Below are 16,284 nucleotides of genomic sequence, written 5' to 3' on the forward strand. Positions count from 1 at the left end.
GTAGTCGGACAATAAGGTCATGATTAGTCAGTAGAGAAAGTTTGGTGACTGAAGCTTCAGTATTTTTAAATTCTTTTGATCACTTTAATTATGATTCGTGTCTCTAATAATTGTGAAAAATATGTGCAATAAAATATAATAAAGAAAGACACACAAAATATTTATTTTAGCATCAATATGCTGACAGATATTCACTACCAGTTCATATAAATGTAGAGATGTATTCACTTTTCACAAGAGTATTGATTTTTACAGAATGGTGTTTCACAGAGGTTGCACTTTGTTGACGGTCCCTTGGCTGCCGGCTCGCTGCGTGTCTGCACTTACACCTCGAAGAGAATAATTTTGATCAAAAGGTGAAAAAACGATCTTTTTTCTTTTGAAGTGAAATTGTAGTTCACTCTCTGTGTTAATACAAAAGGAATTAGATACTTGCTGGCACATTTGAACGTTTATCAGAAGAGTTATTGAGGCCGGAAGCACGAATCTGTGAATATCTTTCTGACTTTACCGAACTATATAAATTTGTGTTTCCAGTGATGTCCAGAACAAAATAAAGGATGATGTTATTTCCACATATTTACATCCAAGATGCTCATTGCCCGCACAGAGTTTTAAGTACCTCCACGGCTAATGTTTGAAGCACATATTAGCCTAATGCTAACCCGTCTTTCAGGTCCGTGCAGTGAAGAAAAAAGCACTGACCACACGGATTTAAAACATAATGAGCAAACAGGCCCTTAATAATAATCACAACTGTAATAAAGCACATTTAGAAGATAGTCTCCTGCAGCTTCACGCTGAGTGTTTGTTCGTCCAACCAGCAAACGTTTAGCATGAAATCTGCTATAGCTGTTGATGGATCCAGCTGTCATCGAACAGCAAAATCAGCGCGAAGCTACACATTTACCAGTTAATTTTTTGAAAATGAAATGTCAAATACCTATTTTCATTATCATTTTAATTAAATGACAGAATAAGCGGTGTTGAAAAAGAAAATGAAAAAGCATTTTGGTGGATTGCTTTTTCATTTTAATTTTGAGTCATTTGATGCTTTTAAAATGAAAAAGCATTTCTGTTAATACATTTTAATTCTTCAAATTAGACATTTCTAAATGAATTTTGCTACACATTTACCGGATAACTTTTTGAAAATGAAATGTCAAATACCATTTTCTGTATCATTTTAATTAAGTGACAGAATAAACAGTGTTGAAGAAAAAATAAAAAAGCATTTTGGTGGATTGCTTTTTTATTTTAATTTTGAGTCAAAAAAATGCAGCTTCATTTTGAAAATGAAAAAGCATTTCTGGTTTTGACTTTTATTTTTAATTATGTTACACAATCGCTTCCATAGAAAACAGACTTCAGTAAAATTTGAAGAACATCATCGTTTTTATTTTATTTTTCAAAAGTGGGTAATAACTGGGAGTAAATGGTAACATGAATTGGACTGAACCCACTTTGACTATATAACAGACATGTAACATTTTTCATTGCTTTGTTCACCAATCACATCCGTTCACTTATAGTTCTTCTTCTTTACCTCCGTATTTCAACATCCACTCCTCCACTTTGATTGACTGCACACATCTGCTGCACAAATGCATGAAGTCACACTGAGAGACTTTTGCCTTTTGTGCAGATCCTTCACTGCGACTTGGCTTTGAGGAATGTCATGGTCAACAAGTTTCCTTGGGAGGTGAAGGTGGCAGAGTTTGGTCTGGCTCAAGACATGAGCCGTACGGCCAGCCGCTGCAGCACTCGTTGGCAGAGTCCACAGGTAAAGAATTCAACAACGCCAGTAAGTAGTCTTTTGGAAAGATTTGCATAGCTAATTATACAAGCACCTACTCTACTACTCTTCCCAGCGCTGACTACGGGTTGAGTCATATGGTTAGGTTTATTTGTCTTGAAAAACATTTAACTCAAATAGGGACTTCATTCCCAAAAATAGAATTGAACATCAAACTCGCCTTCACTCTGGTTAGCTTGAACAGCTAAGATAGCAAAATTATTTTTTTATACCGGTACATTCATAATTTCAAAACTCCAGATACCCAGGCTGAAGAGCTGTGGTACTTTACAGCAGAGAATTGTGAGAAAACTTCCTAAAAAACAGGAAAAATTACAAGCTGTGGTCTTCTACAGCTCCAGCTGAAGCAAAAGAACCCACTGACCTAAAGTATTTCTGGATGTTTTACAGAAATCATGGCTTTATTTTAGTGCGTTATACGTTATTATTGAAAACATAAGGTGTAACCATAAAATATGTTGGCCAAAAGACTAGTTTCATCTTTGTGCTAAAAGCATCCTAAAAGGCACATTAAATCTTCTATGTCAGGCATGTCCAAAGTCTGGCCTATGGGCAGAATTGGACCAGATTTCAAATTTCAAATTACCTGCAGGCTCCTTTCATAAAATCCATAATTTGCTGCCTCCAGCATTGTTTAAAATCGATGCATACAATTTTATACAGTGATTTGGGTGAAAGTTATTTAGATGTATGCATGGAAATGAATGTCAAAGTATGTCTTTGCAATAAAATGTTTAATAAATAGTTCATTTGCATTTAATATCATGAAAATAGTTAGGGCAAATGGTTGACCCTCAAACGTTTTTACCCCACAAAATACGTCCCTGTGCAAAAAGTTTGGACAGTTCTGTTCTGCATACGGCCATCCTCTGTGTGAAGATGTCGCTACCTGTAAACAAGAAGCTACAAGTATGAATGAAACTGAGAGCAGAGAGCTCCACTACTCCAATGAACCAGCCTGTGTCTGTTTCAGCAAAAATATCATCATTCAATCTCTTCCTCCTGAAGCATTGCAGCTTTTGTTGTTATTATTACTGTTATTCCACTCTAGTCAGTGTGTGTTTGCTTTTGAGGCATGTTGAGTGTGAAGATCCTCTTTCTTGTTCTCTGTGTGTGATCCGAGCAGCAGCGGGTGCCGCTGCGCTGGTACCCCCCGGAGTATTTCAAGAACAAGTATTACAGCTTCAAGGGAGATGTGTGGTCGTTCGGCATTGTGCTGTGGGAGATGCAGACGTTTGGTGAGTAGATAGCTTGAAGAGTGAACATCCTCAATAACCCAAGGACTGTAGAAGAGACTGGTATGAAGCAGATGTTAAAATCATGGGTGTTTTAAGTCTGTGTCACAGTTTTCTGGATTTACCACATCAGCTGTCCACTGATGGCTCTGCAAGAAAAAAATTAAAGTATGAAATAAAGTGGTGGGTTGTAACAAGTTACATTTACTTTTGTACTTTTAAAAGAAAATAAAATTGTCCTATGATTACTTTCACTCCACCAGTTCTTTTACTTGAGTAAATCTGCTGAGAAAAGACAGTGATTCTACTCCACCACATTGTGCTGCATCTGTCTACTTTCCATTGTTTGCAACACTTTTAGTGTTATTCCAGAGATGCATAATATCACCACAATAATGGTATCTGTAGATAAATTCATAAAAACATGACTGTGGGCACCAACAAAAATGTCAATTTCTGCCAGTGATTCCAGAAGATGAAAGTCTGCAACGAGCTGTAAGGTGCTGCATGTTTTCTGAAACTCAGAGACACATTGATAGGAGAAGGTGGTGGATGACTGTATCCAAGTGGGAACACAAACTGGTAGAAGTGAAGTGATTTCTTATGTCTTGGCTGGAGAGAGGATGAGACACGGCTGGCAGAGGGACTTGCAGGTTAATAGGACGGACTTTCTGGGAGGGATTGTGCAAAAGTTAGATTTTAGTTGTTCTTTGAGGCAACTAAATGTTAGAAGCCGAAGACTGTTACTACAAGGTGAACAATAATCTGGCCCTGGTGGAGATCCTCCTCAGGAATAAATACGGTAGTGTCCTTGATGGCCAGCAGGTGTGGAGGCGCTGATTGTGGGGATGAGCAGCAGGTGTTGTGCCCCTGGAGGAGGCATGTGCCCAACAGAACCACAACAAAGATGGCATAGTTTCTATTTTTAATGCTTGTGAAGCAGCAACGCATTTGAGCTGAAGCATCAAATACTTTTTAACACAAATATGTCATCATTGCATTTAAAAAGAGCGGAGATTTGAGATTACATTTTGAATTAAAGAAAACAAACAAAACAATTCATATATCTGTAACACCCAATAATATCAGCATTTTGAATATCTAGGAAAAGTAAAACCCAAATCCTCCATCTGTAATGCATTTTACGCATGCCTTTGACCTTTGTTGTAGAGGTTGTTCTATTAGGGGGGATATTTCCATTAAAGAAATAAAGTAAAAACTTTTAACCTAACAGATTTATTTTATCTTATGGTAGTACCAGAATGTGCAGACATGTTTGGGGTTTTTGTTTGGCCCTTTCAACAGATATCAGATATAAATTGGCTCAAACTGTCACTCAACATTAGTAAGGGATTTTTCTTTTGGCCAATTACTGTATTTGCTCAAACAATTATTAAGATATTAACTTTTTTCCTTCCACACAAGTAGTATGATTTTCAAGTAAAGCTGCTCTTACTCGAGTGAATTTTCTGGATACTTTCTCCCTTAGTTCATGAAATGATTCCACACTACTGTATGGAGCCGGCCATCATTATCTTTAATGCATTCAGACTTCTCTGTCATATTCTAAAATGGTTTTATATCCAGACTTGTTGGCCTTCTGAAATGCTTTCAAACCTTAGCTTGGGTCTTCACGTGGCAGAGATTACAGGACTGAAGGCTGCTGTAAATTAAGCCATTTGAAAAGTACATTTGATCCTCTAAAATTATCAAACATTCGCAAGCAGGTGTGGATTCTTAGTCATTTACAGTAATGAAAGCACCATAACCTCTTCAGACCTGGCGTCCGCATGCGTGGACATCACATTTTGGGTGATATTACCACAGTGGTTAACTCTGTGTAGAGCGCGGCTCCGATCTTTCATCCACGTGGTGGATAGATGAAGAAGACTCCGGGACAGGATCAACTTTAGCCTCCTCTAGGCATATTTAGTAACCATTGAGCACGGAACAAAAACGTCTCTCTCGTACATCAGAGCTCATTCATTTAGCGAGTGATGTCATCAACTCTCGACACAAAGATACAACAATGACTCATGGGAACAGAAGTGTCTCATGGGAAATGGAGTAGAAAGAGTGAGAGTGCAATTGTATATATTCAACACTTAACACTCTGCCTAACTGGGGCCCAGCGACTACATTGTTAAAAACATCTCGGACTTCCGGTATGTGCAGAAAAAGACATACAAATAATAGAAGTTGAAAACGCAATGCGAAAAATGAAATTGGGTAAATCACCAGGCCCAGATGGCTTCCCAGTCTAATTTTACAGAACTTTCTCCCCTAAACTCCTCCCCTAAGCAGTCTCTATAAAGAAGCTCTGGGTGCAGAAGCATTACCACCCACAATGAAGCAGGCAACCATCTCTGTATTGCCGAAAAAGGATAAAGATCCGTTACTCTGTGAATCCCATCGACCAGTGAGCTTATTATGCTGTGACTTCTTCTTACCCTTTCGGCTTCTCCCATCAGGGGTCGCCACAGCGAAACAACCCTCCCTTGAGGATGAGTCGCATGGTTAACTTGGCAACGTTTTACGCCGGATGCCCTTCCTGACGCAATCATCTCAATCCAACCGGGCTTGGGACCGGCATAGCAGCAGAGAAGGGAATAGGGAGCAGCCCGGAATTGAACCCTGGTTTCACGGACGGAAGGCGCTGCAAACCAGCACGAGCTAAACCGGCCCCCTAGCTTATTAGGCTGTGACTATAAAATTCTAACTAGAATACTCGCAGACAGGTTAGAAGGGGTCCTAGACAAAATCATCCACCCAGACCAAACAGGTTTTATGAAAGGAAGGCAACGATATAGAAATCTCAGCCAGGTTTTTCATATAATCTATCAGTCAAACGCTAATGTTGACCCGGAGGTAATTATAACATTAGATGCACCTAAAGCATTTGATAGAGTAAAGCATAAATTCCTGCTCAAGACTCTCCGAAGTTTTGGATTTGAACAGGTTTTCTGCTCATGGGTTGACACCCTTTATAAACAACCTGAGGCAGTAAGATCTTGTCAGAGTACTTTGTCCTCTCCAGAGAAACAAGACAGGGTTGCCCTCTATCCCCTTTACTCTTTAATATTGCAATAGAACCTTTGGCAGCAGCCCTCAGGAGTGCGCCAGATGTGTTGGGCATTAAGAGAGCGGGCCAAACCCACACCCTATCACTATATGCTGACGACCTTCTCCTGTTTCTTTCGGTCCCTTGCAAATCCATCCCCAAAACACTGAATTATATCACAGAATTCGGGAAAGTATCGGGGCATCTGATAAATATGTCAAAGAGCCTGATCTTCCCCATTAATGAAAAAGCGGCGCTTATGCCTCACAACTCTTTTCCACTCACAGTTGCCACAGAGAAGATTCTATGACAGTGACAGTGAACAGATAATATAAAGATCTTTTCAAACACAATTTGAAAGCTCCTCTTAATCAGGCTAAACGTGAGATGGAGAGATGGTCATCCCTCCCTCTATCTCTACCAGGAAGAATAAATTCAGTCAAAATGATTATATTGCCAAAATTTTTGTTCCTTTTCCAAACCATACCAATATTTATCCCTAAATCCTTCTTTAAAGAATTGGATAGATTAACATCAATATTCATCTGGAATAAAAAGCTACCACGTATCAGAAAGGAGTTTTTGGAGAGACAGAAGGAGGAAGGCGGCCTAGCTACGTCTAACTACATGTATTTTTACTGGGCAGCTAAAATTTACAAACTTTTCTTCTGAGGAGAATGAGAACATCCCACTCTGGGCAGTTATGGAACAGGACTCATACACATCAGGCTCTCTGGCCTCTGCTGTTTCCTCACCACTGCCCCTTGATAAAAAAGCTAATCCCCAATAATTCTGTTATTTTTAGGATCACTTAAAATATGGCAACAATTCTGAATTCACTTTAAACACAAGCAAGGTTTACTCTGGGCTCCGATAGTCACAAATATACTTTTCCCTCCCTTCTTCATTGATTCCACATTTCAGGTCTGGGCAAATAAAGGGACTGACACTCTGAAAAAACTTTTTAGCAAGGGACATTTTTTGTCCTTTGAACAACTACGGGAAAAATTCAAGTTGCCCTCGTCTGACTTCTTTAGATACCTACAGGTGCGTAGTTTTGTTAAAAAACACTTTCCCTCATCTCTTCAGACTCCTCCAGGTAGTTGGATAGATGAATGCCTTACTCTAGATCCTTTTAAAAAAAAAGGTGTAATGTCCTAATTATACCACATGTTTAACACGGCTGCAGCGCCCTCTTTAGATATTACGAAAAAACAATGGCAAAAGGAATTGGGATTTGAGATAACTGGAACACAATGGCAGCAGATAACTATGTTTATCTACAAGTCATCAATCTGATGTGAGTGGAGTGAGAATCACAGGAAGACCGCGAATGGGATGGACGGAGGGTGTAAGAAGAGCGTTGAATGCAAGAGGGATGACTGTGGTGCAGGGAAGAGAGGCTGCTCAGGACAGGGATGGGTGGAGAGAGTTTGTGTATGGATGAATGGATGGGTGTGGTAGAGGTCTGGTCTTGGGATGAAGCGGCAAGGGGAAACCAGCCTTGGCTAAGGCCCTGCTGTGGAGGTGCCCACACTGGAGTGTGCAGCTGACCCTGGTGCAGTGTGGTGTGGCTTAGACCAGGCCTCAGACCAGTCACACGCACATACACACACACGCACTCACACACTGAAGGAGGAGGGTTTGGGGAAGAGACAGAGGGAGCTAAAGTTGTGTGCCTTGTCTAGGGTACCCCACCTTGGTGGGACACAGCCTTGGTAAATAAAAAAATAAAAAATGAAAAATCAGTCTGTATAAGACATGGTTTTAAGCTGGCACGGATCTTCCCAGGGACAGACGACACTTGCCCAAGATGCAGGTGTGAAACGGGAACCCTCACACACATGTTCTGGGGGTGCAAGAGCCTCCAGGCCTTCGGGGGGGGGGGGGGGGGGGGGGTTGACTCCCTAGCAAAGGCATGGAATATAAAGATCCTCCCAAACCCACTTACAGCATTATGCACTCCTGTCTTAAATTGAACACCTCCGATATGCTATAAGGGTTCAGCACAGACCTTTTTTAAATCCTGGAAAACCTTTCTTGGACCATGTAAAAAAGTCTGAATAAGGACGGCAATTTTATAGCTATGATGAGCACTCCTCACTATTTTTGTTTGGACAACCGCATAATTTTGCAGAAAACTCCGTGATATTTTATTTTTTCCCTTGTTTTGTTTGTTTTTGGGAGGTTTTTTTTTCTTTTCGTTTTATTTATTTATTTTGATTGTTGGGAATTGTGATAGTTGTACTTTGACATGTGAAAATCTAATAAAAATAAAAGTGTTAAAAAGTATAAAAAATAAAAACATCTCACGGGGTAGGATGGTGATTTCCTTTAAGCTAACCTAATTGTTTAACCAGCGGTTGTCATTTATTTAGTCGGGAAAATAAATATTAGTTAGTGGTTGTCAGAAACAGAATATGGCATGTCGGTCATTGAAAGCAAATCTGAAATGAACATGTGAGTTGGTCGACTCACAAATCTTTTTCCGTTTAGCTTAAATTTTTGGTTAGTTTACGAAAATGATAGAGGTTTGACAATGTTAAGAGGTAAACTTTCACCAAACCTGATAAACAAATACAATTTAAACACTGGATCATTCAATTACACTTCCTGTAGGGGCCAGTTACCCCTTGTGCTATCCTAGGCACGTTAACATAGGGAGTGGGGTCATCTAGACCCACTAGACAGTGCTCTGAACCTTTTTTCTTCAATGATTTGTGATCTTCACTGGTGTCCATGGATTACATGAAATCTTTCCACCTTTATCCACCTTTGTCATGGTAGGGAGAACACGTCAATGTAAGGGTGGGGTCATCTAAGATAACACAAGGGTTGGAGGCCTTTAGATAAATTGCCGTACATATGTTAATTGAAGAACTTTGTTAAGTGTTATTGGATTTGTTTATTGATAGATACATCAGACAGTGGACGTGTTGTTTGTTTGTGCAGCATGATTGGACACCGATTTTTAAGAGCGTCAAGGACATCGTGATCGTGGACACACCTTGCACCTGAGAGTGGCACAGTCTTTAGATAACCCTGGATGTTTTGTTAACCTTTAAATCCCAAACACAAATGAATGAGTGAAAGAACTAAGGAAACGGATTGTTTCCATTGGGACACATACGAAGATGCTGGAGAGGTGCTGGGTGCAGAGGCAGAGTTTGCTCCTACACTTCAATTCTCAAGATAGCTGACTATGCAATTTCCTGTTCATGACGAAACTCTTCCTGTAGGTTAAAGTAAAGTTGTTCTTCTTGTTTGTTTCTAACTCACCCTGTATCGTCTGATTGCTTTTCACCCTCAAACCGTAAACTAATGCCCAATATGTCAACCAAAGCTGAGATGTGAGCTGACCAAAATGTTTGCTTCCTGCTGTGTTAGCATAGTCAGTCTGACTCTTAGTATTATCAGATGGGTGCTTCTGGAACATTGACATCCCTACCAGTCAGTCTAAACAGAGGGAGATCATATCTTAGCCAACCGAGGTGTAATTTTCTGTTCATGAGCTCCTGGGTCATGGCCTGAACTTAAACATTTCTTGTGACTGTTTGGCTGTGGACAAGAGTCAAAGCAAAAGTGACGTGACTTCTGTGTGACAACGGCCATTTGCAGGCACCTTACCGTACCCAAACCTGGAGCGATCAGAGGAAGTGGTGTACCACATCTGCATGGGTCATAAGAACACCAACCCTCAAGGCTGCAGACCTGAAATGTGAGTTCCCACAAAGCTCACTTACTGTTGAGTCTCAAAAAACACCTTGCTGATGTATATTCTATTGATATGGAGGCTAAACAACTGTGTGCAGGAAGACCAAGTATCTTTAGTGGATGTTTAAAGGTTCAAACTTTTTTCTTCAGTGATGATCAGAGGGTCCTCGACTCTGAAGTATTTCTTCTTTATTAACTCGTTGAAGACACTTTTGTGTTCTCTTTGCATCGTTTGTTTCCCTTTGAAAACCTGGACTGTTCGTTTGAGTTCAGTGCATGCTTGTATTTCCTAAACTCCACAGACTTCACATCATGCGGGACTGCTGGCAGGAGCCTCACACGCTCAGGCCGTCCTTCTCTGACATTGTCTGCCTCCTGGAGAACACCATCGAAAATGATGCAGTAAGACGCTTCACCTGCTTTCGTTAGAGTTTTTTTTTTGTTTTTGCTGCCAAGAATCAGACCTCTGAGGTGGTCTCAGGAGATCACGAAGACAAGGATAGGTTTTCCTTGGGGAAGTTGGGGGGTATTCTGAAAGGAAAGTGTCTCTTCTCCTCCAAATGGCTTTGAGTGGTAAAATTACTTTCCCCTTTCTCACCATGAAAAAGACAGAATTGAGAGGCCTTATGATTCAAGTATAAAACTTTATTGTAGGTGTCAGCTAAGTACGTGAGTTATAAAAGTTTGTTATCTGGAAACAGTGGGATTTCAGACATAGGGGAGACCTTTGATCATTTATGCTGGAAACCGTTTAGACCAGTGTTTTCAACCTTTTCTGAGCCACGGCACACTTTAACCTTAAAAAGAATCCTGCGGCACACCAGCATCCAAAAGAAAAAAAAAAAAGGAGAAACTCATAGTCTGTATTGATCTACAGCCCCTCCACAATCTCAAATGCATTTCTGAGATAATTGTGTCAGAAAAAGCTGGAAACTGCAGCTGTTTTTTTTCTAAAAGATGCAATATAAGTTAAGTTAGAAGATTTAAAAAAAGCTTGTGTGTTCGTTGGTTTCAAGACGTTTAACAACAGATCTCCTTGTGCGCTGTCACTCTCACAACCCAATGCATCATGGGAGATGTAGTGCATAAAACGGCTGGAGATCGGTTTTCGGAGCTTCATTATTTTGTTCTCTTGCTCCACGGTCTGATACCGGATTCTGTGCAAAGCTACACCGCTAAAGACGAGCTTTAGCTGGTATTTTTGTTGGAACTGAGAGACTTTATGAGCAGAATCAGAACAAGGAAGTGAAGACTTTAACTACTTCTGATTGGTCAGACTGATGACGCGTGATTAAGCCTCCAAGAATGATTGGTAGAGACAGTTAAAGGGATGGGACTTTTCCAAAATACAGCCGAAGGTGCAGCTGAATCGCGGTACTGTACCGTGATTTTTATCAAAATGTCTTTAATAAAATAAAATAAACGCAAAGAAAAAAGTATTTTACGATCTTTTATATTCCTAACTACTCAGTGTTTTATCAGGGCCTGTTTGGATGAACAGAGAGCTAAAATCCTGGAGATGGGAAATGTTTTTAGATCAGTTAATGAGGGCAATTTTCCACGGCACACTTGACCATCTCCCACGGCACACTAGTGTGCCGCGGCACACTGGTTGAAAAACACTGGTTTAGACAGTGCTTCTCCCCAGATAATGTCAGTGTTTGTCTTCCTCCCTGCAGGATTATGTGGATGTGGAGAGTTCACAGGATTTGAAGAAGGATGAACCTCAATGTCACGAGGCCAGAAGTCTGCAGACAAGTGCTGTCCTACAAGATTAAAATGGCATGTAGATCACACATTAGGCTCAGTGTTGCCAGATAGCCATGGAAACATTATCCAAAAAGCACCAAACCCACAAAAACCCTGAACAGTTCATCTGTGATTAATTGGCCATTGTTAATCATCCATTATTTTTACTTCCTGTTTGATTGAAAGCCCAACTTTGAGACATTTTAATGATATTACATCCACCATGTTGGCAGTCAGTCAGAGAAAGACATGTGATGGCAGAGTCCTATGCACTCCTATTAAACTTTATCAGCAACCATCGAAGAACAACCGAGAACTCACCTTACCCCCCCCCCCCCCTCCTGAAACATCAGGAACAATCACCAAAAAAAAAAAAACTAAAGGACAGAGAAAAAAGCCCAAATTATTAAATACCAACGGTCCTTGTATAACCTAATATGAAGAAAGGTTTTTTGCATTTTTACTCTTTATGAATTTTAGTGAGGTAAAATTTGAGCAAATCTTCTTGTGAAACACATTCAAGAGTGGTTTGATTTTTAAAAATCTGTTTTTGTAAATATAATTTATAAGTGTTAATTAAATATTCAAAACTAAATAAAGTAACTTATCACTTGAGATTACTCCAAAAAGTATTTGGTATTTTCCCAATACTGTTCAAAACCAACAGTAAAAATGATCCCAAAACCTCTACACATTGATAAATGATCTATTTTTTCTTTATTAATATCTCAAAACACCTTCTGTCTTTTCAGAGCACCTTAATGTCAGATACTGACACCAAATAGACACATTTAAAATACAGATTATATGGAAAGTGAAGACATGAAATAAAAATGCCTACCTTTTTTAAATTTAATAAAAATTGACATTATTAGTATACGCTGAGTAAACTAAAGGAACGCCATCAACCCAATTTATATAAGATTACACAATCTGCCATGAGGCTTCATTCTGTGCTGTAAGCCTATCACTTCGCCTTATTAAAGGTCATTCAAATAAACTGCATTTATAGAACAGATTGTATACTCACAATGGCGAGGATAGTTTACAGGTGAGGCACTGGCTCAGCCGTCTCCCCTGACTGCACGTCCCTGCTGAGACATATTTTAATAAGGAACCAAGAATCACAGAACCGATCCCAAACCCACCCAAATGTTGTCCGACCACACAAAGCAGTTTTTACCCGCAAATTTAGAATCAAAACCACCCAATGGGCAGGAAACCACCCAATCTGTCAACGTGTATTTGGCTGTGTCTAATGATGTTGCTCTGCTTGTGGACACTGTAAATATACTGTCTGAAATATCCACTGTAATTCCAAAAGTGTTCATCTGCCTTTACACACAAATGTACTGAGAAAAGCGTTCTGTCAGGTAGAAGATAGGACTCTGTGCAGACCATTACTCCTCCAAAACCCCACTGGATCGTCCATGTTTTCATGGATCTTCTTTCATAGTTCTTTTCACTAAAACTGAGGGGCTAAGCCCATCTCCCAACAACCACGCCCCACGAGACAATCCTAAGCATCATCAGCTAAATGAAATGTCATCCACTGCTCTGCTTTAGAGTCCAGTTGCAGCGTCCATATGATTTGATGCCCCCCCGTTTGTGTGGTTTACTACTTGAAGGCCAAGCTGCTGTCATTTCCAAACTCTTCCAGTGTAGAGCCGATGACAGCTGTCTGGTCACAGAACCGTTCACTGAAGAGTTAGAAACAGTCTGCGTGGTAAGGATGAAATGCACCTGTGGATACATGGAAGTGAAAGAACTCCTGGGTCAACACAGAGGAATTACTTTTGGCAATATGTAGTGTAGAAAGTTCAGAGGTTAATAAAACATAAAAACTCTTCAACAGCGGGAAAAATTCTGATGGAAAGAGAAGCACCTGGGACCAACAGTTTGAGACTTTTCCTAATGTTTTTTTTTAATTGATTTTCCATTTCTGTTTGTTGATTCAAATCCAGATTCTGTCTGTCATTTTAGTTTAATCTGGGAGGACACAAACATGCACATTTGTGTGAAGTGTGACTTTTCAGATCTGCCAGCAGTGAATCATCAGTCTGTGTGTGTTCAACTAGACTGTATTATAATATCCTGGTTATGTTCATTCTAGATGTGCTAAATTAGTTATTCTAAAAATGCTGATGATGTGTTTTCACACTCAGTGTTCATGCTGGTGTGTGTTTTTATTTGTAATGTTACGTTTAGCAAAGAAGCTGTGCAAAATAAAGATAACAAAATGTCAATTCAACTGAAACTGAAATATTTTTCTATCGGAATTTTTCTGTGGAAAAACTCATTTGTATTATAAAAATCACTGAAAATCCTGCAATTGGTAGAGACCATGTTATGTGTTACAACCAAGCAATCGGTGTTGGGAGTAACTCATAACGATAGTAATGTTTCGCAGTAACACAAAACTTGGCATTACTAAGGATTTTAAGGGTTACTTTTTACATGTGCAGTTACTGTTACAACAGACTACTGATCGCTGAGAATTCAAATGTTCAAAGTGTTCAAAAAGCCACTTGATGCAAAACGAAACCTTTTCCCTTTGCCTGGAGTTGGTCACTTCAGGCTTAATTTGGGGTGTATTTAGACTGGACACCTTTGGTTCGCTGTAACCCTTGTGCTATCCTGGGCACTTCAACGTTGGGAGTTGGGTCATCTAGACCCACTAGACAGTGCTCTGAACCTTTTTTCTTCAATGATTTGTGATCTTCACTGGTGTTCATGGATTACATGAAATCTTTCCACCTTTATCCACCTTTGTCATGGTAGGGAGAACACCTCAATGGAAGGGTGGGGGTCATCTAAGATAGCACAAGGGTTAAGTGAACCAGAGTTCTTTTAATCCGATAATCTGGCACAAATTTTCAGTCTGAATACACCCAAGCATTCCTCTTATAAATGAGCAATGCTTTGCAGGACAATTTTAGAATTTATCTTCCACTTCTGCAGAAGTAGTGAGTACTATTGGAGGAAGTGCATTACACTATAGAAGTAACTTGAGTTTGGAATGAATTTGCTGCTCAACTAACAGGACAAAAACTGACCAACCAGTTAGAAACGAGAGGCTGCTACGGTTCTGATTTTTACGAGGATCGCGTGAAGCGACTTTCGCCCCGTTCGCTGGAAGAGTTGAATGGTGCGTTCAGAAACGCCCCCGTTTCTCTCCGCGAGCCAATCAGGCTGAGGTGGGAACAGGCGGGCTGAGGCTGAGGCCACGCCGCGATGCGGACTTGGACCTCGCTTCCTCGTCCGTGCTGAGCCGCAGGACTCCGAATCCAACACGATGTCCATCCGCGCGTTAGAGCTCCTTTTCTTCCTGTACTTCGCCTCTCACATCCCGATCACCCTGTTCATTGACCTGCAGGCCCTGCTACCCGAACACGTGTACCCCCAACAGGTAGGTGGGTGCGGTGGAGCCAGCTTACAGGCTGGACGTGGCCCCGCTGACAGCAGGACTGTCTCTGTCTGTGTCCTGGCAGCTGAAAGACCTGCTCAGATGGTACGCAGACGAGTTCAAGGACCCCATGATGCTGGATCCTCCAGAGTGGTTCAAGTCTTTCGTTTTCTGTGAGGCTCTGGTTCAGATGCCGTTCTTCCCCGTCGCAGCGTATGCGTTTCTGAAAGGTCAGTGATTGAAACAAGACGTTGAGCCTGAACTGCAATAATTCAGTCACATGGTGGGAGAAGTTAGCACAGAGGCTGAAGTTGTTTGGAAGCAGGACTCCAGCAGATCTGTCCAAGGTACCGTCAGCCTCCTATCCTGAGGTAGTACGGGTTAATCATTGATGAGTCCAGATCTGTCTTTAGCCCAGATGACTGGAGCTGAATGGAAAGAAGCCTTGATAACCACAAAGTCACCTCTGGAACGTGCTGCTTGCCTTCCAGGGGGCTGTAGGTGGATCCGGACCCCTGCCATTGTGTACTCCACGCATGTTGCCACCACGCTGCTCCCCATCCTGTCCCACATCCTCTTCCATCAGTTCCCTCTGAAACCGCACCCTGGTCCTCAAAGCCAGCGAGAGCGCTGGCTGCTGGTGTCCATCTATGCCCCGTACCTGCTGGTGCCCATGCTGCTGCTCCTCACCATGCTGCTGTCCTCCACCTACAGCCCCAGGCCCGCGGGCGGCTCGGCCAGAGCCAAGAAGAAGAGATGAAACAGAAAGTAGACTTACCTTTATTTTTGGGTCATTCTATTTTTGAAGGACAAGAATTTAACTGTTGAATAAATCGTGAAATTGCCTCTTTTGGAGTATTTCATACAGGTTTTAGTGATTTTAGAGTAGAAAAAAGCAGTCATTCACTTCTTAGATACAGAGCTGTTTTATCTGATGTCTCTATAACTAAACTGTTAGTTTGGGATTGTCAGTTGAAATAAAAGAATACCTAACTTGTTTTTATTGTAAAGTCTGTGTCATCTAAAAATATGTTAACTATATGCTAACAGACATGAAGAAGCTGCAAGGTAACAGGAAGAGAATCACGATGACCATTTTAAGACAGTAACAACTAAAACCATTGTTTTATTTTCTAACGGAAGAGAAGAGAAAACACAAAGCAGAAAAAGATTAAGGTCACAGAAATATCTGATTTAAGACGGATAGACTTGAAGGGAAGAAACGGCAGGTTGCAGAAACATTTCTGGACAATGACATGATGCTATTCGAGCCAATCAGATGGGGACGTCTTCAGCTAAAACT

At 40.8% G+C, this 16,284-nt stretch overlaps 2 protein-coding genes across 3 annotated transcripts in view; both read left to right on the forward strand.

The window, feature by feature from the left end:
* The window catches only part of LOC101174210 (tyrosine kinase receptor Cad96Ca), a 33,449-nt gene extending 19,616 nt beyond the window's left edge, over positions 1-13,833 (forward strand). The window contains exons 7-11 of one of the 2 annotated variants that reach the window (XM_023961831.1): positions 1,646-1,804; positions 2,943-3,054; positions 9,731-9,830; positions 10,129-10,228; positions 11,506-13,833. In XM_023961831.1, the coding sequence (XP_023817599.1) occupies positions 1,646-1,804; positions 2,943-3,054; positions 9,731-9,830; positions 10,129-10,228; positions 11,506-11,604 (570 nt within the window). In that variant the 3' untranslated portion in view covers positions 11,605-13,833. The remainder of the gene's footprint in view (positions 1-1,645; positions 1,805-2,942; positions 3,055-9,730; positions 9,831-10,128; positions 10,229-11,505) is intronic. The other variant, XM_023961832.1, reaches the window with a different exon arrangement.
* A 936-nt stretch (positions 13,834-14,769) lies between these two features.
* Positions 14,770-15,980, forward strand: tmem97 (transmembrane protein 97). Its single transcript, XM_011482996.3, has 3 exons — positions 14,770-14,984; positions 15,067-15,211; positions 15,473-15,980. The coding sequence occupies exons 1-3, from the start codon at positions 14,871-14,873 to the stop codon at positions 15,739-15,741; spliced, it is 528 nt and encodes a 175-aa protein (XP_011481298.1). The 5' UTR covers positions 14,770-14,870; the 3' UTR covers positions 15,742-15,980.
* Positions 15,981-16,284: the final 304 nt, after the last annotated feature.

This window comes from Oryzias latipes, chromosome 13 (genome assembly GCF_002234675.1).
Source record: "Oryzias latipes chromosome 13, ASM223467v1".
Classification (NCBI taxonomy): Eukaryota; Metazoa; Chordata; class Actinopteri; order Beloniformes; family Adrianichthyidae; genus Oryzias; species Oryzias latipes.

Coding starts and splice junctions, on each gene's coding strand:
- tmem97 (XM_011482996.3), top strand. CDS start 14,871: ATGTCCATCCGCGCGTTAGAGCTCCTTTTCTTCCTGTACTTCGCCTCT. Junction 14,985..15,066: donor AACACGTGTACCCCCAACAG/GTAGGTGGGTGC, acceptor GTGTCCTGGCAG/CTGAAAGACCTGCTCAGATG. Junction 15,212..15,472: donor AGCGTATGCGTTTCTGAAAG/GTCAGTGATTGA, acceptor CTTGCCTTCCAG/GGGGCTGTAGGTGGATCCGG.